The 26,175-nt window shown below is 40.4% G+C and overlaps 1 protein-coding gene across 3 annotated transcripts in view; it reads left to right on the top strand.

Moving 5' to 3' along the window:
• Positions 1–2,426: 2,426 nt before the first annotated feature.
• The window catches only part of MARCHF8 (membrane associated ring-CH-type finger 8), a 73,058-nt gene continuing 49,309 nt past the window's right edge, over positions 2,427–26,175 (top strand). For 2 of the 3 annotated variants that reach the window (XM_009960760.2, XM_009960761.2), the window contains exon 1: positions 2,427–2,577. In XM_009960760.2, coding sequence (XP_009959062.1) covers positions 2,482–2,577 — 96 coding nt within the window. In that variant the 5' untranslated portion in view covers positions 2,427–2,481. Of the gene's footprint in view, positions 2,578–23,084; positions 23,217–26,175 lie in introns of all 3 variants that reach the window. The other variant, XM_086466862.1, reaches the window with a different exon arrangement.

The following is a 26,175-nucleotide window of genomic DNA, read 5'->3' on the forward strand; positions in this document are numbered from 1 at the left end:
AACTTCATCCTTTAATTAGCACTGTGGAGTTAATGTGCTTCAGGTTGATATTCCACATTCAGGCTTTGAGTGTGTGTGTTGTTAGAGACCTTCCAGATTGGGGATGCTACACTGTGGCATCTGGGTTAAGTTTAGAGCTTTTTCTAAGCCACCCTCAAACAAAGGCAGGCTTTATTAGAGCGTCTGCCAGGCTTCTTTACCAGAGGAGGGCTGTTTCACATCATCTTTGAATATCTAATTGGATTATATCTGCTGCTTGAGCTCTTTCAAAGAATTCTAACACACGCTGTCCTCGAAGTACCTACAGGAAAACTAGTTTGACTTGTTTGTCATCGTCAGAGGGGTTTAACAGTGTCTTCTAATAATTTTCCTTGTTCTCTTCATGGTAATAACATGTCCTTGCCTGCAAGCCCAGAACCCTTTTTGAGGGACACAGAGCAGGGTCCATCTTCACAGAACATATCACCTGTCCTATTTTCATTGGAGCTTAATGTTCTCTGGCTTTCACTTCCTTATGTTTTCTTGGGAAAATACCTTCCCTTCCTGCTTTGTTTATTGCGGTTTGATATTCCTGTCTCAGCCCACATTTATCTCTCCTCTGGCTTGACTCCTGTAGAGGTTACAGCTAAACAGGTGTGTGGAGGACCCAGGGAGGTTCTGTATTTTCCCTTTATGTTTTATGCTGAGATTCAACAGTGCTGGTAAGCCCCGTGTTTCCCTCTGTCCTCCAATAAGGAAGTATCCTTCTTGTTGCTTGTTTATACATATAGATGTGTTTTATTTTTAAAATCAGTGATCTTTAAAATAGAAGTTATGGGGCATTGCCTTCAAAGCTTTCATGCATGCTTTATGATGCATCTTGGCATCTATGGGAGTAATATAAATCCTGACCACGTGTCAGTAAGACCTCTGAATTTGGCTGAGCACTCTAGCAGGCAGATAGCATCATCCAGCAAATGGAGTGTGTGATTGGGAAGCAGCAGGCATTGCCTGCATTTTTGTTTTCGCTCATGACTTGCTCTATGACCTTTGATAACTCTTTCCCACTCAGTGCAAACAGGATACTGAGCTGTCATTCCCCATATGAAATGCCTTGGGATATGTCATTAATTTCTTTTTTTTTTTCCTGTTTAATCAAAAGCAGTCAGAAGATTTGATGCTGTTTTAATTTTATACAACTACAGTAGTCCCGTGGAGTCTAATGGAAATAGAACCAGACTGGCAGCTTTTGCAGAATCAAAAACTGGGAAGCTTGGCCTATATTTAAAACTTCTAATTAATTACATAATAAAAAAAGTGTGCAATAAAAAAATGGGCGCAATGTAAGTTAAGGGTATGCACTAAGTGCTAGGCTATACTACTTCCAGATTGTTAAGCAATGTAATGTGTAAGGCATCTATCTATTCTCTGCTTTCTGCTTTCACAGATTTAAAAACCAACAAAAAAAAGTTGACATGTTACGGAAATAGAAGAACAGTGCATCATCCGGTTGCCCTATTTAGTATAGTCCCTGCTTTGTTAATTCCCCTCTAATCCTTTCTTTAAACACAATCAATTGTGTCTCGTTTGCGGCAGGTCACATTCCAAATAAACACTTCATGATCTTATGTGTTTCAAAAAGCTTTGTATTTAATGTAACTTCGCTAATCTAATATGGCTAATTATGCCAGCCTTTCAGATTAGTGTTGCCAATTTTGGCTAATTTATGTCTATCACACTCTTTCCAATGTGTAATGCTTCCCTGTTGTATTAGTAAAAGAAGGATAAAGTGTGTGTAGTCCAGCAGATTCCCAATTCCTAGTGAGGGATTTTGATAATATTATTCTCTAATAGCCTTAAGAAAGGAACAGCTCAAATGATGCATCTTCCTGTTGCCAGCTGGTATATGTTTATATGAATGACAGAAGCCAAATGCAGGCCACTGACTGTTTCTAACCAAAGCTGTGGCATTCAGCCTGATTCAGGATGGTGCCCAAGGCAATTTGATCCAGTGTAGTGGGGCTGGCAGTTTAGGAAACTACCTCCACGGCTTTGCTCTCTGCAACCCCAGGTAGCACTCTCCCCCTGCTCAGCTTGGAGAGCTGCTCTTCCTCCCCCTCACTATCCACACAGACTCAAGTGTGATCCCTGCCCTCTGACTCTGCTCTCAGACCACTTTCAGTACTGGTTGATAATTTATTTATTCATTCATTCGCATAAATTGTGTTCTGACCTGTCTAGTTCTAGACTAGTTTAAAACTCCTATGTCTTTTTCTCACCCAGCTAGTGCACCAAACTCTCTCCTATTCAGAATCCAGAGAAAATAAATGCATCTTGGTCCAATTGATAGCTTAGCTTTGGTTTAGAAATAATTGTATTTCAATGTACTTTAATGTGAGGTAATATTTTTATTTTTTAGGTGCAAGGCCTGACAATGGCACTGAATGAGCACTGCCTTCAAGCCTCCTTCCTGTGAACGATAGGACCAAACAAGGCGGTGTGATGAACATGCCACTGCATCAAATTTCTGTCATTCCAGCTCAGGATGTTACCTCTTCCAGAGTCTCCAGGAGCAAGACCAAAGAAAAAGAGGAACAGGTACTGTCAGATATGCTTGATTTTCACAGGAAGTTATCTAAATATAAAAAGATACAGGTTATCAAATCAGATCTGATTCTGTTCTGAAGCCCCAACTCCTTGGATGTCTGTTGATTTTAGTGAAGGTGAATGTCACCACATTATTTCTTTATTCTCATATTTGCTATTTGAAAGCAGCTGGCCACAAAATTCTGGAAACTTTTGTTGAGTAACTTCTGCAAAATGCAACCTGTGACCTTCTGTTTTGCATAAGAATTCAAGGCAGATAGAAATTTTGGCTCTAGTACCATTGTCACAGAAGCTGTTACAGTTGTATTTTACCTTTCTGAAAGAAAAATAGTATGGGGTGTGAACCCCTGTATGCAGCCATGCATCCTGGTTTCCTTTGCTCTTGGCATCATCTAATAGCCATGTTGTGGTTGTTAATATCACATGGAGGGAAATATACACCCATTTGTACATATATTTACTGTGCTGTTTTCTGTAGATATGATTTGTGTTCTTAACTTGTAAGCATGTGTGTGAATGGAATCATTTTTGTGGTTTGTTGTAGTGCTAATGAGAATCAGAATGCAAAAATATCTGAAGTATCTAATGAATTATAAGTCTAACAGAATCTAATTAATAGGCTATTTAACAATTTTTAATAGCATGCTGTGTCTAGTCTTCACATGTCAACCTTCATTTATGCGTGGACTGTGTCTCTGATCCAGCCCAAAGACCTTAGTGTGCATGATGCCTTAGTGTACAATGTACTGCATTGAATTTTATATTATCTGTCAGTTTCACAGAAACCTCTTTGTGGGTTTTTAGCTTTAACATAAAGTCAGGTCAAGAGAACATTCACATTATGGTACAACTGCAGGGCTTGTTTTGTGGACTGCTCAGCAGTGGTTAATTCTGACATCTAGGGTGATACTGATTACAGATAGGGCGTAGTTTAAGTATAAGGGACTAGAAAGGCGTTGACATATTAGAGAAAGGGCTTCACTGAGACTAATTTTGGGTAGGATAAAAGAAGGTGCTTCTGATTTGATGGGATTATCTGCCCTGACTACTTTTCTCACCTGGCAGCTATCCAAATTACACCTACGGAAGTCACTGGTGAGTCAGTAAAAATAAGTTGTCCCATTGTTGTTTTTTGGCGCCTTCTCCTTAGTACCATCTGAAAATGGATTCTAGCCCTTCAGATTCTTAAACCATTAGTTAATTAGACTGTCACACTGCTGCTTTTGGTTGCCAGGACTAAGCAAGAAGTTATCTTCCCAGATGAGGTGCTTTAAAGCCATAAAATAGATTGTCTCAGGAGTCTGGTGGAATCTCTCACTTCCCACTCATCACACGTTATTGCCATCTGGGCAGGTCTTTAGGTAAGATGGCTCTGCTGTTTCTTTGCTTTGGTCCCTGACCATATAGAGACTGTACGTGCTGAGAGAGAGTGAAACAGCCCCTCTGACAAATACAGGGCAGTGCTGTGAATTAACTACCCTCCCCTGGGGTGATGGGGATTTGGAGGCCAATCAGATCAGAAGAACTTGTGGTAACTCTGACGGTGGAATGAGCCTGGAAGTGGGAGTCCCAACTCTCCTTCTAAACTGGTTCTTCATTTCTGACACATTGACTTCAGTGTTAACAAACCTTCCCTGTGTTTCCTTCATGATAACTAGTTGAAATGTTGATTATTGTTTCCCTTGCCAGGCTGCTGTTGTACTTGCATGCCTTGGGACATTTGAAACAGAACCAAATATTTATTTAAAAATGTGCAATATTGCAGAGGAAATAATGGGAACTGGGACTAGGCAACCAATAGGTTAGGCTAACCTGGAAACACTTCATGTTCACCAAGTCTTGCCCTTCCTGTTTCTGTCAGCATATTCATTTGTCCCCCAAGTGTCCTGGATTCTGCCAAAACCACAACTGGAACAGCTGGAGTGCTGGGTAAACTGCCGGCCGGCCTTGATACACAGCTGTACTAACACTGTGGCTGCTCCTGTGCACGTGAGCAACAGCCTGGCTCTTGTACGCTCTTCCCCACTCCTGCAAGCTGCATTGCTTCTGGTGTTAACCTTTAATGCTGGATCTTAATATGCTGACTTTGACTAATACAGTTAAATTTTCGCATTGCATCAGTTAGGACATTCAAGGCTACTTGCTGGTCAGAGTCCCTGTGAACTCTTGGGTGCAATCAGAAACCGCTGGCCATGGCTATGAGTTTTGCTTATATTTGAAATGTACAGTAAAGGGGAGATAGGGTGCAAGAGAAGGAAATTGTAGATTATCACTGCGATATTTTTAATCGCTTTGAAGTGCCTATTTTCTGTTTGAGATAGAAATCACTGCAAGATAAAGAGCAGCATGCAGAGTGAGCTTGATCCTATGCTGAGCAAATCTGCTGAGCGGTTATAGGTGATTTTTGTGCCCTAGGTAACATCTGCTGTACAAGAGAAAGACACCAGGTAAAACTGAGAAAGAAGGCATTTGCACTTCTGTTTCATAACTTCAATACGAAGTCAGAGTAACTTCAGTACTTTCGTATTTCAGTTGCATAACCTTCCATTATGCAACACAGCTCGCAGTTACTTCTTCATGTTGTGGATGGCCTAGACACAGTTCTCATGGATTTCTGCAAAAACATGTCATAGTTTTTCAGGAGCAAATGCAACATTTCACAGTTTGATTCAAGTGCCATGATTTTTTTCCCTTAACTTTACTGTGTAATAGAAACACTCCTTACCTTTTCTGTGTAGGAACAAGAGTAAACACCTCAAACAAATGTGTACACTGTGGTTTTAAAATGTTTTGAGTTGTACAAAGCCACTTGCCAATCTGAACAAAAATCAAACAGACCCCAAACCACAATCAAAACTAATATTACTACTTCAAAGACAAACATGTCGATTTGCTTTGTAATACCAGGCTATGTTCTCAGACCAAGTGCGTTGCCAGGTGTGTGCTGTGTAGATTGAGCAGATTCACGTACCTATCTCCCCTGTTTATTACCAAGCTCTGGCCAAAGCCAAGATGAACAAAGGCAGAGTGTCAACTAGCAGATAAAATTTTATCTTGCTTTTGTTCTTGCTGTTTCAAACTAGATCTTTGGCTTGTCTGTACCGGTATCCTGCGTCTTAAGAAGTTCTTCAGAGGAAAGGCTCAAGAAGTATAGCAGCAGAAAATGAAGTAGCAATGTGCCTAGAGAGCTTCCCCAGCCTGTGAAAGATCAGTGTTTGTCCTATTCCCCAGAAGGAAGATGCTTTATATCCTGTTCTGTTATCTTTTGCCATTATGGATGTGTTTAATTATCCATATTTGCAGTAGAGGTGCAGAGGAAAAATTCTCAAGCTGAACAGTTCAGTTCTCTTACTATTTCTTCTCTTTCACGCTTCTGGTCAAGATGTAGCTCTTGTATTTCAGGTTAAGGCTCGACTGGTTTTAGTAATAGTTTTCATTGCTACAAAAGCAAGTTTTCTGGGCTAATGATTTGTGACTAACAGTGAAGAACAGACAGAAATCCTTACCACCTTTATCATTACAATCCAGTTTCTCAAACTGGGTGACCTATAGTCACTAGGCATGCCTCATGGCAGATTAACATGTCGGTCGATTCAATGCCTGTGGAAGTCTGGGGCAAACCCAAACCATTCCATGATTCAGTGATTTCTGTTTTAAGTCCTCAGTGATATGTATAAATAGCAGAGCTTTGTAGATGCTGATTCAGGTGAATGTAATTTTCAAGATTTAAACTAGTTGAAAACTGTTGTTAACAGCAATCTTTCATGAAACTGTCCATTTACCCAGTAAAAATGGGGAAGGTCATAAAGGGATTATTACTCTTGTGTTTAACTCAGACTGTTAGCTTTAAGGGCTATTAATAACCATCATTAGCTTCTTACTTATCCTTCACTAGGAATAGCTTCATACTTACCTGATTTAAGGGAGAGTCACTCTATTGTTTGCGAGATGGTACAACCCCCCTCCCACCTCTGTTTGGTGGGTAACACACTGGCAATGATGTTTCGTAACGTACCCAAAAGCTAACAGCTCTCAGGATTTGGACCAGAAATGAGGAATCAATGCTAGCATGTGGCTGAGGTGTTGCTCTGGTTTTGTTCTGTTACAGCATTACTGGTTTGAGGGCTTTGTGCTTCACTTGCTGAAGCAGACTGATGTGCACCACAAGTTCTTAGTAAGTGTTACTGCAGTGAGTGAAGCTCCCTGAGCAATAGCTTTTACACTCGTCTTCTAGAAATGTGTGAGTAACTTCCCAACCATGGTCTCCTGTGCTGTGATCTCTGCCGATCTCATAAGCAGATCAGGGATGGACGGGATCAGTGTTTGAATGAGAGATCATGAGATGTTGGTGCAAGCCATTTGGGGTGTGCAGTACTCTTTCTTCTCAATGGCCCGGACCTGGGAAGTAATACTGAGTTATCTTCAAAGATCATGCAGCATTTATCACAGAAGCAGATGAATGTTCTAGTCAAATTTAAACTTGCCAATTCCACTTGATCAACCGAAACTCCCTTCTGTCCTCTGTTCTAGAGGAACGATTTTCTTGTTTTCCAAGTGCTGTGTAGTATTACTGGCTGCTATGTGCTCAGCAGATATGCTATGATCATCTCAAACATCTTCAGGTGCTTCTCAAAGCTGTCATCTTCGAGATAGTATGACTACCTAATTTGTCTGGATGAAATTATGGTGAGGGAATTACATTGTGCTGCATCTTGCTAAATTTATTCTGCCTTCGTGATGATCTCTTGCACCCTATAGCAAGAAACAGCACTATGGCCTATTGATTCAAATCAGCCATGTCTCACTGGAAAAGCAGGACTTGAAGAAAAAGGGGAAAAAAAATAAGCAATAGATGCATTTGCAAGAAGTTTTAGTCATGGATCAGTAGCGCAATATAAAGGTGCATGCTTTACGTTATTGAATCCAGCATGACACTTTGAGAGCTATTAAATTGTTTTTAAGGTGCAGAAGCACTCTGTGACCTTTTCCATTCACTTTTTGGACTTTGAGTTGTGAACGTGGGCTCTGACTGGCTGAACTTGATCCAAATACTCGGGCATTTGTAAGGCTCTGTGTGTATGTTTCGTTTTGCTTGCCCATTGAACCAAATAATTCATTAAGCAGCCAGGCTGCAAACCCTTTGAGAATTTCACCTCTTATTTTTATACTGAGATTTGTGTGTTTATGTGTAGCTATGTCATATATTAACACTGGGCCTGGCATTTTTCCTTTTTAAAATCTGCTTTGTTTAGAAACTAGTTAACTATGGAAGATTTTTTTGTCTGAGTATCCTTTTAACGCTTCTGTGGGAAAAAGAATGTGTCTCCTGCTGTACTGCTTATAGGCTTAGCCTCAAAGTGGGAATTGCAAAGTCCTTTCCTGACAATTCAAATCTTGGCTTTCACTTAGTGTGTTTTTCAATGGATCATAAAACGTTTCTCAGAAAATACTGATGTCACACTTCCCACTTTTTAAAAAGCTGCAAATAGACAGTTCTTTCACAGAGCAGACAACCTGTGACAGAAGCACCCCTGAAGAGCTGCAGTGAAAATGCTTTCGTTTCTTCAGTCTGGGAGCAGGTAGAAATATTTCCCAGACTTCATCATTTGAGAATATACCAGGTGACCAAGGTGGTTGTAACATCCTTCCGAATTGTATCCCTGCAGCGATGCTGTTGTGCTGAGAGCATAGTGTTTCCATTTCTGATTTCTATACTAAAACAGACATTCTGGTACATGTCTGTGTAGGAGCAGGTGCCTGTACGTACTCCCACTCCAATTATCTTCAGCATGTAAACAGTCTAGTGAGGAGCACTAAATAAATAGGAAAATTGCTTGAGAAACTGCTTCACCCCAAAGGGCTCTCTCTTCTTCATGCATGCATTTCTACACGCTTGAACACCACCTTGCTTGTGATCTCTCCTTTTTGTTATTAGGAGAGTTATTCTTGTGCTTGTCAAGAAACTTAACTGTTAGTTGCATCAAACACTTCCTGGGCACAGCACTTTGCAGTTGCTGTCGGGTGCCCCTGCAAACGTGCTTTCACAGGGCATTGCCTGTTTCTTTACTCCTATAAACCTCTTGATGTCTGGCAGTGGTGTGAGTGCCTGAGGTGCTCCTGCCCTTGCCTGCCCTGCCTGCTTTCTCCCCATGGGCAGTTGCCGCTGTCCCTGCACCTTGCCAGCTGCAAGGCTTTCTTCTTTCCCGCGTTCCTGGAGCACCACTAACCTCCCCTTCTGTGTGGTACCTGCAAAACTGGCAAGAAGCACACAAAGTGCAGCCAGGCCTGGATTAAACCAGCGGTCTGGATTTTGGGATTTGTTTGTCTCTTACTGCCCTTCTAGATGTTGTTGGGCAAGTCCTTGAGTGCCTGTTCTATCCTTTCTCCCATCTGTGAAAGAGGGCTAGCAGTGCTGGCTAGCCTTGTGAAGGGCTTCAGATGTATGGATAAAAGCTGAGCAGCTGGAAGTATTTGTCACTAGATCCTTTCAGATGACTGCTTTGCCAGAGTCCCACTGGCCCAAAGCTCTGCTGCAGAATGTGGTGGGCACGAGGTGCATGGAGAGCAGAGGGGTCTTCCTCCTGCAGGTGGGCATTGCTTGATCTCTATCATCCTGAACGTGCAAAATGCTGTGACCTTCCCAAATCCATTCAGCTCTTTTTGTGCTTCAGTGCAGGATGGGAAACTGGTCCTCTCGAACCTGTCTTGGAAGCTAGAGCATGCTGCTTCCCAGCAAACCCCAGTGAAGGGGGAAGAGAGGAGGGAGGGGACGGGATGGGAGGGAGCTGCTCCTGCTTGAGCAGTTCTAACAAAAAAAAAGTCAGATTACGCCGTCTGATTCTGCATTGTGTTTGTCTTGGAGTGTGTACAACGTGTGTGAGGAAAGGAGCAGATGGCTTCTGAGTGGAGATGAATTATGAAAGGCAAACTGCAGGAAGTAATTTCTGAAAGGGATTTGAAGGAGAAGAGGAGAAACCCCTTTCTCTTAAAATACAGTAAACATTATAAAAACTAGCAGCAGTTGATACAGCAGCAGAGTTTTATGTAGTGATGCTTCAGACAAGAAACTTTGGAAGTTTCAGGTTTTGCTGTTTGCTTGTAAGCAGACTCATTTATATACAATCTCTGTTTTGATTTTTGTCTGCTTATTGCATGTGAATGCCTTGCTTTGGTGCGTCAAGACCAGAAACTTAAGAGTTAATTACTGTGATCTGTAGCTGTTGCATTAACATGAAATTTTAAACCATCTTTCTGATATTAACACAGTCTTTGTGTAGCTTTCACTAGCAGTTCACGTGGACAAGCTGAGAGTCATTCTTTGAAAAATACAGTTTTCTAAAAGAACTGCTGGTGCTGTTTCATTATGTGATAGCCGAGTATGTTTTGGTAGTAGTGTTTTGCACGTCTGTTGATGTTCCTGGTGTACGTTAATGTGCAATGGCTTTCTGTAAAGGGAGTCCTGGATCTGAGCTCATGATTTTAGAGTGTGTATACTTTCTTCTCTGGCAAAAACATGTTTGGTTGTTTGCTTTCTAACAAGAAGCGCATGTCAGCCGTGAACTCACAGTGAGCTATATGTGCCTATAAATATCTCTGTCTGTGCAGAGTGCTGCCGAAATCATCACAGCGCTACAAAGACATGAATCAAGGCCCTAATCGTACTTTGCAGTGAGTTTCATCATCCAGTGGCTACTCTGTTTCTTTAAAATGATGTTGTCAGGTTCCTGCAAACTGATTTTTAAAGTTCTTTGTTTAGTAAAGGTAATTTCTATAAATGAGACACTAGAAGTACAGGGGTTTTCCCTCCTGTTTTGCCTCATGCATTGATGCATAGTAAGTGACTCTGTTGGTTTGCTCTTTCAGACAGGTGTGTTGCTTTACCTGGTGAAATACTTAAAGTATGTTGGGTTTTGGGTTGTTTTGGGCTTTTCTTTGTTTTGTTTAGGGTTTTTTTGAGAGAAGAACAAAGACTAACAATTCTGCCAGGGAGGCGTGCTGTGGTGCCCTTAAAGTTCTTGAACTTCAGTGTTTTTTAAAACTGTGTCTAGCTTTCAAGTTGGTGATTTCCCTTTAAACCCTGCACCCCAGCAGTTTAAAGATTTAACTTCTGAGAAGTTATATATAGGCTTAGATTTGCACCCCTGAACTTAAGTAATTCTGCTTGGCCTTTTTGCCATTTATGAAGAATTCTTGACAGGGTTGGGGGGAAGTAATTCTTTAGAAATTGTTCCTCCGTGCTTTGCTGAAATCTAAGCCCTTAGGAGAACAGCCTTCTGAGTCAATAGTCCTCACACCTAGAAGAAAAATCCACCTTTGGAATCCATTCAGCTTCTCTTGGCCCAGAAGTGATGGTCTGTCATCTGCTACTGAGCATGCTTCTCTTTGGTAGCAGGCTTTGCTCCTGTTTTAGGAAGTTGCTTATGGAAATTTTTCATGACAGCCACAAGTCAAAGCACACTTTTATCACTGAGCAAGTCCAAATGGGTGTTCAATGAGGTCAGGGCTGAAATTCAGGATTTTGTTTTCTAGGAGTCAATAACTGAATTTTGACGTCTTCGAAGACAAAGGGAAGAATGAGATCACCTGTTTGTGGCAGTTTATTTACAACCCAGTTCTCTCTTCCTGTAAATAAGCACTACTTTGATGTTGATGCAAATGAGTAGAATTGGCCCATTTATAATTTTTTCATATGCTTGAATGTAGACTGCATCTGATTCCTTGTGGACCTAACAGCAGGTGGCTGTGTGGGTCAGGGAGAGGATTGTCCTCACTCTGCAGCATTTGGCTTCACCCTGGTGCAAAGTGAATGCTGTGTGTTTCCATCATGTTCTTTAAGGGTGCAGCATCCAGTATTCCTGGAGGCAAGAGTCTGGGACCATGTCACTAAATGCTTTGCATGCATATTATGCATCTGTCACTGTAACTGCAAGTGTGCATGTTTAGCACAGATATTCATATACTCAGAATCTGTGAGCATGGAAACAGTTTTTGCTATGCTTTTAACACTAGAACATTTTCAGTAATAAGTTTGTATTTTATGCTTAGGTTTTTCAGGGACCTTTATAGTAAAGGAATGGGATGTATATCTAAATTTTTTATGTAACCTACTTGAGTCTATATTAAAGTTGTATTTGGAGACACAGATTTCCAGTGTGCCTTACTGCCTTGAAGGATAATTGCGTTTCCTACTCTTAAGTACTTATACCTTGGAAAGTCACTACTCCAGACCTCACAGACGTAGAAGTATTTATGGCTATTTATTTCTAAAAAGTCAATCAGATTTTTTCCTAACTCTCAAGTCAAATTCACTCTCTGTGTTAACTGGAACTAGTGTGTGGTTCTGTTCATTTAGTTAAGTATGTTGTACTTAATAACTCAGTGAACCTGTGGGGTTTTTGAAGGAATTTTTGGCTTCATTTTTATTTTAAAAGTACACTATAAATTACTTAGGTGTGAAAAATTACTTGCTGCTTGATGTTCTTGTATTAGCTCATAATTAGACATTTGTAGTTGTTACCTGTTCTTGACTCACGTGCTTCCAATATGAGATGATTTAGAGATCTACAGTATCTTCATATAAAAGCCAAAAGACTTCTTTTGCCTTCACTTTCACCTTCAAGCTCATTATTCAAGAAAAAAAGGTGGTGGTGGGGAAGGTGTATATATTCTGTTTGTTATTTAATGGCTCTTTAGCACATTGTTTGTGCCAATTTTTTTCCTTTAGATAATATGTTGTAACATTGGAGAGTATATCACCCAGTCTACAGAGCATAGGACCAACAGTTGTCTTTTGATTGTGATTCTGTTGTGGTTTTGTAACTGCTCCATACCATGTTCTTATTGCAAACAAACACAGAGATCTTGTCAATGGGGAGGAAAGATCCATTTCAGCAACTGATGCGGTAGACTTGAGTCTACAGGTAAGTAAGAACCTGGAATAAATACTAGAAATACCCCAGCGCACCTGAGACTGTGGTTCCTGAGGATGCTGATTAGTTGGCTGTGTTTCCTATAAATATGAGTAAAGCAGATCTGATTCATGAGGCTGGTGAAGAAATGAGCGCAAAAAAGGAGAGGTTGTGTGTGGTAGAAGCACATACGCTGATAGTCAGGCCTGGACTTTTTTCCTTGAACTTACATTAGTCATGGAAATCTTTTCCAACAAAGTAGTTGATCTTTCTTTTGCTAATGGAGCTTTGTATTAGTCATTTAATTAATTGATGAGTTCCTACAGAGCTGTCAAAAGTGGACATTAAAAGCTTGCCTATGTTATACTGCAAATCTGCGCGGAGGCAGGTTATTCTTTCAACAAGGATTTTCTGAGCCAATATACTATCCCTTCTTCTGTACTTTGTGGCTAGGAAAACAATAAATGAGTTAGAAGAATGGCATCCCATGCTGTCCCTTCTTATTTTCATGCTGTTTCAGGACAGCTTTTCAGCCAGTACCAGGACTCATTTCAGAGCTGGCTATCAAATTTGAGCTATTGTAAAGCGTCTCCCATGCTAGATTTCTGCTTCCCTGTATGTGGGATGTTAACCTCTCTTAGACTGAGAAAAAGATGCTTGCTAGAAGCAAGAGACAGATCTTTGCATGTCTTCTAGTGTTCGGGGAGGAGTTGTATATAGTGGAAAGTTGTAGTTCCATAGTTCAATACTGTCTTTCTAGGGCAGATACAAGTAGGGATGTCTGTAAGTCCTCTGAAGCCCCACAGGGATAGATGTCACACAAGAGATGTTGTGTCGTATCAACCTCTGCAGTGTATGTTGATCCCAGACTTTACCATACAGCCTATAGAAGTGACTAGTCTACAATACTTTTTTTGATTCTTTAGCTTTTCTTTTCTCTTTCTACACTATATTTTAAATCCCACAACTGCATGTTGATCAGAATTATGAATTGGCTTCAAATTCTTAAAAGAAGTATGAGACTATCCTTTTCCTAAGATTTAGAGAGAGGAGCCTAAAAAAGGATGGTTTAAAAGTTGTCAGGGCTACTTCTGTCTTTTTTGAATACGAATTAATCAATTGATTTTTATTTTTCCTTTCAATTGGTAAGGAATAGCCTTGTAACATGTATTGGTAGCTTTTCCTGAATGGAAAGTTTCAGAACAGGAAATGTTCTGGTCAGCTGTGACTGGATGCACAAACCCCACGTCAGTCGTAAAATTTTTTCTGGCCATCATCCGCCTGCCTCTTCCTAGTAACTATTCCCAAGCAGTAGATGCCAGAGGAGGTGGTTTCTGGATTGTTCAGTTTGAAACATCACTGTCTGTTTCCCTCAGCAAGTGGCTTATGTGATATTTTTTGGCTTCAGTTTTTATGCATAACAACAGTGAAAACATTTGGTTGATCCCAGAGAATAGGAAAGAGTTGTTGAGGTTTTTTTCCCCGCAGTCCTCTTTGTAATGCAGATGGCTGAAAGTGTATTATTTGGGTAAAGATTGCAAGGCAGGCTCCTATGCAATCAAGTGAAACACTGACTAATTTTTACATCTCAATTTCTCTGAGCTGGTTGATATAACAGCAGTTGAACAGCTTCATTTCAATGAAATGCTGCAGTGTGACTTCCCCTTTGGCTGCCGACAAGCATCAGGTACTGCGGAGGCACTGGAGTTACTGAAATATCCACCAGCAGAAATGTGGAAATGACCCCTAAATAGGATGTTTCTGTTTTCAGACACCAAGGTTGGGACATTTGGGAAAAGGGAAGCACAGCTACTGCGTACCTGTAAACTTTAAACCATAGTTGTTTTAAGTTAAACACTTAAAAGGGAAACACTTAATGGAAACATTTGCAAATTAGGGCCACTGGGTACTGCCAACATTAATTTGTGCTTAAACTAATACAAGATATTCTGCCCCCCTTACAGCTGGGAATAGAATTGAACTGGTTCTCTTCTGTGATTAATACAAAAAAACCTTGACTATTGGACTTATATTGCTTCAAATTCCCAAGTTAAAAAATCTATATCATCAGATGATGAAGTTCCTGCAGAAGAGGCAAAGTCATGTTGGAGTAAAGATTAAATTAAAAAAAAAAAAAAAACCCAGCTATTTTGTCTGTAATTTTTTAATACACAAAGCAGAACATAGCTATCTAAAATAAATATCTATTCATGTATTTCTATGCACTGGTAATAAAAGGCTGATTGTCCTGGTTCCTAACTGAAGTCAGCAGCATGAAAGCAGCAGCTCCCACCCCCAAACCCTTTCCCATCAGTCTGGTTGAGAATGGCTGGTTTTATTTTAATGACTCCTTTGAAGTTTGTGACATGGAAGGCCAGCAGGCATGGCCGCATCTGACTTGTGATGACCTATGTACATTGCATTTGGTTACCTAGGGGTAACGAGATGCAATGTACATTGAACACATAACTCCTGGTATTTGGAGGAGGCACTTTAGGCTCCAGCCTTGACTTGAAGATGAAGAGTATATCTTCTGTCTTACTTGGTAGTTTGTTCCCATGCCAGCCACCATCACAGTTTACAGAAACCACACCCAACTTTTATTTTTTAATTTTGAGGTTTTCTGGCTTCAGCTGCCAATTGTTGGTGACTCTCCGTTAATTGAAGCAGGGTCTTAAATTGTGATTTTGGACCTATCAATGTGTTACAAGCAAGTTAGGCAATCCACTTTTTAGATAGAGTTACAGGTAAAATTCTTTAATCTCTCCCAGGAGGGTGTTTCCTACAGCCTTTAAAATGTTGGGGGCGGGGGGGAGTGAGGGGTGGAAAGAGAGATCCTTTTCAGCCCCTTCTCCTTCTATTTGAAAGGAAATATTGGGACATTGGAGATGCAAGTATCTTAATTACAAGGCAAGCTGTGCTGCTCTTGCTTTTAGGGGTTTGGTGTTGAAGTTGTTGTCCTCCCTCAGTTTTCCAGCACCTACTTGGCAATGCTGGACTTGAGAGGGAATACTGATCTCTACTTGCTATAATGCAGGGGTGAATGGCATTGATCCTGTTCTCAAACCCCATTCAGGTTCTCATCTCCAGTTGTCGCTTCACCACAACTTCCTAAATCCTTTACTGAACTCCTGCTTTACAGGCTGAAGCCTCTATAACTTAGTTACAGCCTGTGTCACTTTGATTTGGTGAAAATAAAATGCGGTTTGAGTATAGGTTTTTTCTGCCCTAAATCAATTTCAGATGCTCAGTGTCTGTGAAGCGGCTGTAAGCCTCATTTTTACTACCCTGCTAACTTTGTGTCACCTGTAAATGTAACTGGCAGCAACCTTCCTATTTATTTTTTTTTTAAATTCATTTCCAGGTGATTATTGAAAATATTGACTAAGGCCTGGCTTAGCACTGATCTTGTGGAACCAGCAGGAACATCTTCATTTGATTCTCTGTTGACAAGGCCAACTTCGGATCTGTCAGGAGTCAGATCTTCACCATTTAACATGTTTTCTATCAGTGTCATTTGTTCCATTGTTAGATGGAAACATTTGGGAAACAAAATAAAAGGGAATGTTCCACTATATCAGACATGGTAAAGGTGGGAGTTTTGTTGAGCTAAAACAGACTACTAGGGAAATGTTAATAGGAGACAATAGGCTGTCAAAAACAACCTCAGATGGGACAAGCATGTCTGCAGCAAGACAGCTCTTTCTCCTGGTCATATCCTGAGCTCAGCTGATGTGAGGGATGTTTCTTTTGCAAGAGTTAGCGTGGAGAATTTCAGGAGTGGGTAATACACCCAGGTATTAGGGCTTTCTTTTACACCATTTGTTTTGTGTGGTTTGGAGCCTGAATAAGTAATGCCATTTTGAAAGATGCTTTCTAATAGTTACTAGAATGAACTGACTGAAGTATAGGAGCTTGCAGTTTCCATTGGAAACTGGGCCTTTCGCATGAATGCAGCTAGGGAGAGAGAGACAACCTGCGTGGCTGGGCTGTGTTGTCCACCTCAGAGCTTTGATTCCTGCTGTATCTTGTCAATGGCACGCTGTTTTGTTTTTGGGGGGGGTTTTGTTTGTTTGTTTTTTGTTGATTTTTTTGCTTTATCATTTATAAACCTCTGTTTCCTTTTGAATGTAGATACAGCAGGGAGCACTGCTGTTGCTTGTAGATTTATGAGCATATTGAACTCCCCCCAGTCTCACTTTGAGTAGGGCTGGTGGCAGCTGTTTATCTTCTGAAAGCACTCCCAGTTTTAGCCTGGGCCCAGCCCTGCTGCTCAGCCTCCGAATGACAGGAAGCCTCCCACTGCCCCCAGCAGAGATCAGGAATATGTATTGAATGTGCTAGACATCATCTCCAGATCCAAATATTTGCTTTCAGAAGTTCTGATATCTGGGTCTAAATGTTTTAGCAGCTTGGTTGATTTCAGTCTGACCTTTGTGACACAAGCCCACCTGTAAAGCAGCTAGCAGGTGGCTAATCATTATGAGAGCCCTGCAGTTCCTTAAAGACTTCTCTTTGACCTCTCCCTACCTCTGGTGCTACAGCTACTCGTTTAAAGGAACTACTTTAAAAGCGCCATTCCCCAGTACCTCATCCAGCAAAACCCAGGTGTCTTTCCTCTGGCCCCCTCTGAAATTCATTCTTACGATTTATCCTCTTCCAGAAAATGTCCGCCAAGGTCTCTCTGCTCACACTTCCACCGCCAGCAATTCGATGGCAGGCTCTGGTGCCCCCGCGCCATCTGTCCTCAAGGATGATGTAGGTAACCAACTGGAATGCAAGTATAGATTGTTGAAGTCCTTCTGTAAGACTAAAGAAGGACTTCTGCCTGAATACCTGCAGTAAACCTATCTTGTGGATTACAGAGCAAAGGAAGGCAGATGAGAACAACCCATTTTTATGGCTCTGCTATTTTTCAGTTCAGTCATTATGACAAAGTAACTATAAAATCTCAGGTTCTGGTTTATAACCAGAATTTTGACGGGTGTTTAATGCACAGCCCTGACCCTCATGTCTGTTGCATCCTTTCTGGTTAATTCCTCTTGTGCAATATTTAGATGGGATTTAGCTATCATCATGAGTTTTGAATCTGTTTGGGTTTTTTTTTCTTTTTTTTGAGGAACTTCTGAGGAAGCTCTAACAGTTCCTCTTTATAACAAAGTTCTGTTTTTTTTACGTTTTTTTTCTTAGATTTCTTAAATGTTTATGAAAGTGTCTTAACTAGTTCCTGCATGTGTGGTTTTGTTGGGGAGAACCTGTGTGCAATCCACTGTTCTGAACTTGGCTGTATTTTCTGTGGCCAAAAAGCAGAACAAAGAGCCAAAACTGTAGATATGAGGGGAAATAAAACCATTTAAGAAGCTCAATATGCCCCTTAGTTGCTTGGCCTTTTCATTGCGTGTTCAATCACCCAATTTTCTCTAATCTGAAGTGCTTTTTGTGGAGTTGGTTTGTTGTGGCGTTTTTTTCCTGCAATCAATCTTGTAATGCTTTTTTGGAAAAATTCTTCAGGCCATATTGTTATATCTCACTCTTGTTTTGTAGGTGCATTAGTGACACCCATGGTACTTGGGTAAGCATCATTATATTGCTTTGCAGCATTGTGAATTTACTGTTGCAGTGACAAGTATTTGAATAGGCACAGGCAGCAGCCAAAAGTCAGCTCCTGCCTTCAGATACTGCTGTCTTTCTGCCTCTTCCATAGAAGCATGGGATGTTATGTGGTATTTGTTAACGCTTGGTACAGAGTTTGGATACTTGCACTAATTTCATTAAAAATAGATACAAAATCCTCACTTATTTTTTCCATTGTGAAATTCACATAGGCTCAGAGAAACATCTGCTGGATCAAAGTCTGTTAGCTCCTTCAGCATGTTCCTCATTGCTGAAACTCCCTCCAGCCTTGTTTATTTCAAAAAAGTCTAGTGTAATGTTGGATCTGCACACCCGGCAGCATTTCACAAGCCAGAGAGGAGCAATGCAACACTTGCACAAGCATGCTTATGCAAATTCACAGACAGGAAACACTGCTTGGTAGTTGACATCTCCTTATCCCATCTTTCCCTCATTACACTTTTGCCATCCAAATCGCTTCTTGCTTCCTTCCACCCTCCTTTGGGGTTCGACCTGGGAAACATCCATCACCTGTTCCCCATCAGTGCAGACTGAGATGGTCACAAACAAGGTGCTTGGGCACGCAGAAACTTGGGAGAGAATATAATAAGCTAAAAATGTGAGATAAATTGTCCCTGGATTGTGACTGTCCTTTCCTTACCTGTGGCCAGGCAGGACTGTAAGTGCTTATCCCACTGAGGGTGTATCTGCTGCTTGAGATGTGCTGCAAAAAAATGACCCGCTTTGCTATTGTTATTTTACTGATCGGGGATAACTAATTTTTTTTTGTGCTGCAGGTTTCAGTTCAGAATAGTTGAGGGTTTTTTTTCAGCCAGACATCAAAGTAGTTCTGATTGGCAGCTCAGAAATTTGCGTAAGGTCTGAAAGGAGGATTTATAGGAAATGAGCAGATGGTCTACTGGAGAATTTCCCCAGGAGGCTGTAGTTATTTAAAAATGGGAAAAATTAAATAGTCTGTACAAAATTTGACTGTAAAATTAACTGGCCAGCTAGTAGCTAAATACTTAACCAAAATGATTCAGCTTGGCCCCTAGCATAAGCATGTAATGAAGTAATGTGTCTGTGAGCTGACGCCACACACGTTATTTCAAGTTTCACCTAATAAGTGCGCATGAATGAAAGATGATTTTGCTGTGCACAATTCTTGCTGTGGCGAGGCCTCTCCTGCATCTCTTCATTTCAGTGGCAACATGATTGTTCAGGCATACAGGAGAATGCTACAAAATGCTGTTCACTTTAATGAAGTATAAAGCTGTTCAGCAGAACACTTTTAATTTTTAAACTGCTCTTTTTAGCCTCATAAACATAAGAATTAACATATTGGTTAAATTCCAATATTTGATTAAATAATTACATATTTAATATTTGGGAAAAGAACCCACCAAATTGCTTTATTTTGAGGATGCAAGACTCAAGAGTATATTAACCCTCAGTAGTCAAATATCACGTCACTTAAAAAAAAAAAAATCTGTGAACTCATGTTACTTTGGAGTTTGCTACCTAGCTTTAGACTTTCCATATCCATTTTTCCAATGTTGTGATTTTTTCCTCTGAAGCTGTGATACGTGGAAATTGGGGTATTTGTGTATGGGTGGGTGTTTTTTAAATGGACAATCAGGGCGTTTTGGTGCAAATCCGGTAATTTCAGATGCTAAGGTTTTAAGAAACACAAACTCTGTGTGCTAAATTAAATGAATGGATGGATTCAGAAACCAAGTGAGTTCATTGTTCTTTAAAAAGTTAGGGAAACACTATTTTTTTAATTTAAATCCCTATGAAGGACCCCTTTTAGAAGGCAGATATGCTTTAATTCTCTCATGTTATGTTTTAAATTGAATACCCAACTGAAAGAATTGTCTGAAATAATAAAAGGCATTTAATTACTCTCATGCTCATCTGTTTGTGTTCTGGTTTGCTTCTCCCAGAAACTTACTCGTAACACCTGGTGTCATGGGAGTGGTCCCATGGGCCACGTGCAGATGTAGTTCTGCTGGGAGTCCATTGACATAAAACTGGTGCGGAATGTAATTAAACCACATTTGTCTTCCAGCTTGCTGTGTTTGCATAATTCTTCGTAATGATAGTAATGCACCTATTGAATTTAGAAACCAACCTTCATAACCTTTGACCTAACCTCCTAAAGTACTAAGAGGAAAAATGTAAATATCCAAAGGGCTGCATGAAATTCTTAACTGAGCCTAGATATGTACTTCCCTGTATATGAAGCCTTACAACTGTGTGTTTATGGCAGATTTTTCCCCCTCTGCTGCAGTGATTTGTTTTCAATAGCCTCAGAGTTGGAGCCTCTGGGAAAAAACAAACAAACAAACAGAATTCGACACTGTCTTCCAGATATTGAAGAAAACATCTGGAGAGTGAATTCATGGCAGTGCAGTTGCCCAGGTTGAGCTAAGGCATAAATGTTGTTTGCAAAGTGCTTGTTCGCACTAATCCTGTATGCACCAAAATGAGGCACTGCTCTGAGGGTATGCAAGAGTCTGAAAGGCTGACATGGAGAGGGAAGAGTATTCTGATGTTTAACCGAAGCTCATCTGGTATGAAAATGCTGAGATGAGTTTTGAACCTTGCCATTGATTGATCTAATCTTGCACCTTATTATTTACTTTTTACTGGGGTTTCTGAAATAAAGTTGGTTGTATATAAATGAACATAACATACCCTGTTTCAAAACTATTAAGTGTGTTGCACTCCAAATGATTCATTTCAGATGTTTAATCTGCTACTGTTTGTTTATAGTGTGGAATCTGAGTATGCCATATGATTGTGTTTCCTCTAACAAGGTGTAGTCCTTTCGGCTTCCTTTGCATCAACAGAAGATCTCTCTATAAAGTCCTCCCTGCATACATCATGTTCATTTAGCCTGATTGCTTACCTTGTAGTAACTTACTGTAGTTCATGGTATAAAAGGCTGGGTTTATGCAGAGCCCCTGCCTTCTCACTTTGGGCAGCTCTGCTTCTCTGGGAGCTTCTTGGTTCCCATTTTTTAAATTGTGATGGAGGAGCTGGAAGAAGGCATTAAGGCCCCAGGTTGTAGGTGTTAAGAACCTTTGCCTCCTTGAGGTTTATCCATAGGTTATTGATAAGTGAAGTATTTCCATAGCTTTTGTTAGGTGTGTGATAATGTTTGTGTGGATTTGATATTGTATTGGACTTTTTAAAAAAGAATATTCAGTCTGGGGGGAGGGAGAAACAGTGAGTTATGCGGAGTGCTCAGCATATGGGACCAGCTGTGGTGGATGAGACAAAAAGTCCCTCTAGCTCAGAGTGTTGTCCATGACCATGAGTGAGAGAGAGAATATGAGGAACAAAGTTTGTACAGCGTGATCCTGGCCACAAGATTTGTACCATGTAATTTTGTGGTAAAACTGACTTTTGAATGGGGTGCAGTCATCTGAAAACCTCAGTTTAAAAGTGGATGTGGCAGGGAACTGATGAGGGTGAGAAGATGGAGTTGGTTTGGAAAAAACTGCAGGGAAAGGAAATCCTCTCTTCTGCTTTGTGGTGCATACATGATTCCCGGGATCAGAGGGTATCCCAGGGAAAGCATGACAGTAACTGCAACTGTCTGGATAAAGTTGTCTGGGAAGTCCTAAGGTTAGCTTTGGTCCTTGCAGGAGGATCACACTTAGCAGAAGTGAGAGAGTCCTTGAAAAGTAACAACCAGTCATGACTGAGCACTACGTGACTCTAGTGTGTTGAATATCCTTTTCTCTTTTGTCTCTCTCACTTGTCTTCACCTTTTATCTCTCATTTTCTGCATAAGTCACCTGAGGCAGGGTAGAAAGCAGGGACTGTCTCTGAGTTGTGATGTGGCCCAAGAAATGCGACCTCAGAGATGTCTAGAGAGTTACGTTACGCCCAAACTGAAGAGGTTCAGGATTTAGGAAGCTGCACACACTCTCTTATTGTGAATGGTACATTAAAGCTACATTTCCTTTACAGGAAGCTAACGGCTTGTGAGGGCCTTGTCAGTTGTGTTTGGACAGCCATGTCACTTGGATTGCAGCAGGTAACTGATAAAGAGATGCCAAATAATTTGTTGTGTATTAACAATGAAATCAAAGCAAAACAATTCTGAGAAACAGAACTGAATCCGCAAGTGGCGTGCATTGCCATTTGCCTGTTGCAGTAATTGCACTTACAAATAAAGTACTTTCAGATTAGTCCTGTGTTTGTCACTCTTCGGAAGAATATCTGAAAGTAAGTGATTTTTGTAGTTAGCTTGCAAAGTTGTACTGACACAGTGGAATTTATTGCCAAAGAGAAGAAGCGTGTGAATTTATCCCCCATATTCTTCCACCCACTAAGTTCTCCTGAGCAATCTCATTTCTCTGTAAACAGTCAACTGAACTTGCCAGTTACAGCAAGCATTTTTTTTTTTCCACCTTCTTTGTGCTGTATTATTTTCTGGTCTGTCACATTCTTACTCTGTCTTCAGTGTTCATCTTTATACAGCTTCTCTTGAATCACAGCCCTTAAGAATAAGAAAAATTAATTACTAAGCAACTGAATTTACTAATATTATGTAGTCCAGAGATACAGCTCTGTGCTTTTCATGCTTTCTTTGACTTATAGCTGTGTATTTTTATCTTTAAAAAAAAAAAAGTAAATCACAGGATCTATTGGTTTGACTAATGAGTAGAGGAGAGAAGATGGGTCTGGGAGCAGCATCCTCCTTGCTCTTTGGACATTGGGAGAATTTTTGCGCTTCATAGCACAAAAAATGCTAGGGATTGCTTTCAGGAAGAGGGGAGAGGTGGACATCAGCTCCTGCAAGGAATGGAGCGTGTTCATAGCAGCTCTCATGCATTATTCATCACAAGCTCATTTCACTGGGATCAGCTGGAGGAAGTAGTTAGTCTAGTTTGAGCTACGCTAGTATTCTATTTAGGGGGCTTAAACAAGCCAGGCAAGTACAGCACCAACTTTCTGCAGGCAAATGTAGGGCAGTCAGCAGCTCTGCTTACACAGCTCCGTCTCTCTATTCTGGATAGCAGGAGTCATGCAATCGGGGGAAGCTACACTGAGGATACACACATGCATTCATGCTGGAAAATGAAGCTTCAGGTAGGAGAATGCCTTGTCAGCAGAGTATCTTGGCTTTACAGTTCATTGTAGGGATGCTGTTAAGCCCTGCAAAATAATTACCTACGTCAGGGCAGCCTGTCAAGAGAGGCTGCTGTAGAGGCTTCTCATTAAAGTGCTACATGAACGATCCCATTTAGTGTGATACTTAGTTCAGTTCTAATTGTGAAGCTGTTTGTTTTGGGGTTTTTTTAAGCACTTTTCCTTCATTCACGCTAACATTCTTCTGATGGTGCTGGGGATTAAAAGCAGAGAGACAGCTTGCTGGGTTTTGAAAATTTTGGGGTTGTTTTTATTTAACCTGGCTTTTTAATTGTATTGATATTAGGACTTTTATCTGGAGGGAAGTAACCATAAGATAATTCTGTTGTAACACAGCTCGGTGTGATGAGCCTTAAGCTCCGATTGTGTCCTTTCGGAGTGTCTGCATTTGAATGGCTGCAGTATTTACTACTTCTCTTTTTTTTTGTAATTTGCTGAATAAAGATGCTTGGAAATTGAGGCTTCTGTTTTGAAAAGCTTGTCTGTATTTTCTAATGTTATCAGTTGTTCTAAAAGAAATCTAAATTCCTGCTCTGTACAAGCTTTGTGTATTTAGATCATCGGGGCTCGAGCAACACTATTAGTTCAGTTTTAGACAAAGGAGGGGATTTTGCAAAACGTTATGGAACAATAACAAAGGGTCTTTGTTCTGTTCTGTGAACATTTATTTGCTGTGTAATGTGTGGGTTTGTGCATGTGTGAGAAAGGGAGGTATACAAACACATAATCTCACTTGGCATGAATGTTCAAATGTTATTTGCTTTGTGTGTCTTAAGTATGTTATGCTGCTTCTGGCTGTTAACCGCACTGGTGCGTACGTGTGTCCCGCCTGCCCGCCTTCCCTGGTTGGTTTGTTTCGGTTTGGGCAGGATTATATTTATTTATTTAAGTTGGCTGCTAAAAACCCCAAACTTGAAAGTGCAAAAATCAAGAGTCCCTGCTAGACAACTAGGACAAAATGGTGCTTTGCTGTGCAGACAAGTTGTTTTCTTTTCAAACCGATAGCTTGAAGTCCAGTCCAGGGTTTAGTAAATAAGCATTACTGGTGGAAGCAGAAATTGACAGCTTTATGTGAAATCCCCTAGGGAGGAGATTAATGATCACGTGCCTTTGGTGAAGCTTAAATGTGCGCTGCCTGCCAGTATGTTGTCTTTCAAGATGACTTGATCACCTAAATAGAATTTGCATGTAACCGAGAATGTGATACTTAGTGACATTTCTTTTTTCCTTTTGCGAAATATTTTGTCACACACATTATCAGCCTGTGGCTTTGGGGAGGGGGAGGGGGACGTCAGTACTTTGGGGGTCCTAAATAACTTGAAATGGCGACTTAAAAACTTTAAAAGGTTCTTTTGACTTGACATGTTAAAGTTCTTGAAATTTATACGCCGTACATACAGCAAGAATTGATCCGCTACTTGAATTTTTCAGGTGCTTCGATATTTGTTGAGATAGAGAGGTTACAGTCTGATACTCTTTTACAACAGACTGCAAGACCTTTCAATACATAAGATCCTTGTTTCATGGAAACTGACTAGCAGGATTCTTTATCATATTTTATTAGACTTGTGAGGTCCCATGCATTCAGTTACTTAATTGAAGTCAGTGGAATTAAGAGATGGATTTGGTATTATGTGATTTAAACGTTAAGATTTTTTTTTTTTTTTAAACAGTAAAGTGTATTTTACTGCTTTGCTACTCAGTTACACCTGGAGTCCAGAGTTGTGTTGTCTAGTCGTCAGCGTATGGGGAAGGAGGAGTTACTTCTGCACTTGAAGGTTTGATGTACTGGGTGGATGTGTTGATAGTTTAAAATGGAGGTTTTCTAAAAGCATCTCTGTATTACTTTTTTTCAACTACACACTTCAGATTTTGTCTGTACTCTGCCTCCCTGCCATCTACTCACTCGCCTGATTTTATTTGTTTTTAAATACTCAAATAAGATTTAATACTATCACTGTATCACAAAACAGCAATTACAGCATTATTGGCACAAAAAGGACTCAAGCATGTTCACCTCCAGCTTAAACCAATTTGGGCCCAGATAAGAGTGTCATATTTGACATGCCATCTGAAACTGCTTAGGCTTATGCCCGTGCTTCAGAAATTCCTCAAAATACTCATGCAGCTGAAGCATGAGGGACCTGGATGGACTATGACACTGTAGATTATAAAATCTTGTTCTTGGGAAGAGAAGTTTTATTGTGGTGTTTACAAATTTTTAAAATTCAGATGTTATTGTTATTATTTTTAAAAGGAAGAACTTTCATGTGTCTGGGAAATGTTCTGGACCAAAATATCTACAAAAGTTGCCAAAGATTTGCTCCATCAGCTAAGAGCGAGGAAAATGTTTGGACTGAAAAGAGCACTTCAGGCATTACTTTCAGGTCCAGGAAAGTGAGAGTTTGCACTGAACAAAAAACCCGGGGGGGGGGGAAAGGGCACAAATCCAATTTTTGCTTATTGTTTTGTAGATCACTGTGAAGAGCTGCAATTGAACCAGAACAGGAAACATGATACTCTGTGTTCAGACTGCAGCAGGCAGCAGGACTTTTTTTTTGAGGACTTCATTTGATAAAACTCGTTACCAGTTTTATCTCCTGTCTTAGTGTCTCTTTGTAATGGAATATAAAAGTTCCTAATGGCAGAATCAGAAATACAATTAAAATATTCAGCATTTGGCAGCAGCAAGAAATGACACAAACTGAAATGAAGAGTATGCTTATGTTGGTATTAAAGAAGTGAATGGGAGAGGGGTTATTAGCTAGTTCTGTGATATAAAGGCAGCATTGTATTATAACAGCATTTAAATGAAATGGTTGCAGCTGTGATGTCTTTGGGAAAAGCAGTAAAATTATGGAAGGCTAAGCATGGTGGCCTTTTTGTAGGACCTGTCAAG

The sequence above is a fragment of the Leptosomus discolor genome, chromosome 6 (genome assembly GCF_034619465.1).
Source record: "Leptosomus discolor isolate bLepDis1 chromosome 6, bLepDis1.hap2, whole genome shotgun sequence".
Taxonomy (NCBI): domain Eukaryota; kingdom Metazoa; phylum Chordata; class Aves; order Leptosomiformes; family Leptosomidae; genus Leptosomus; species Leptosomus discolor.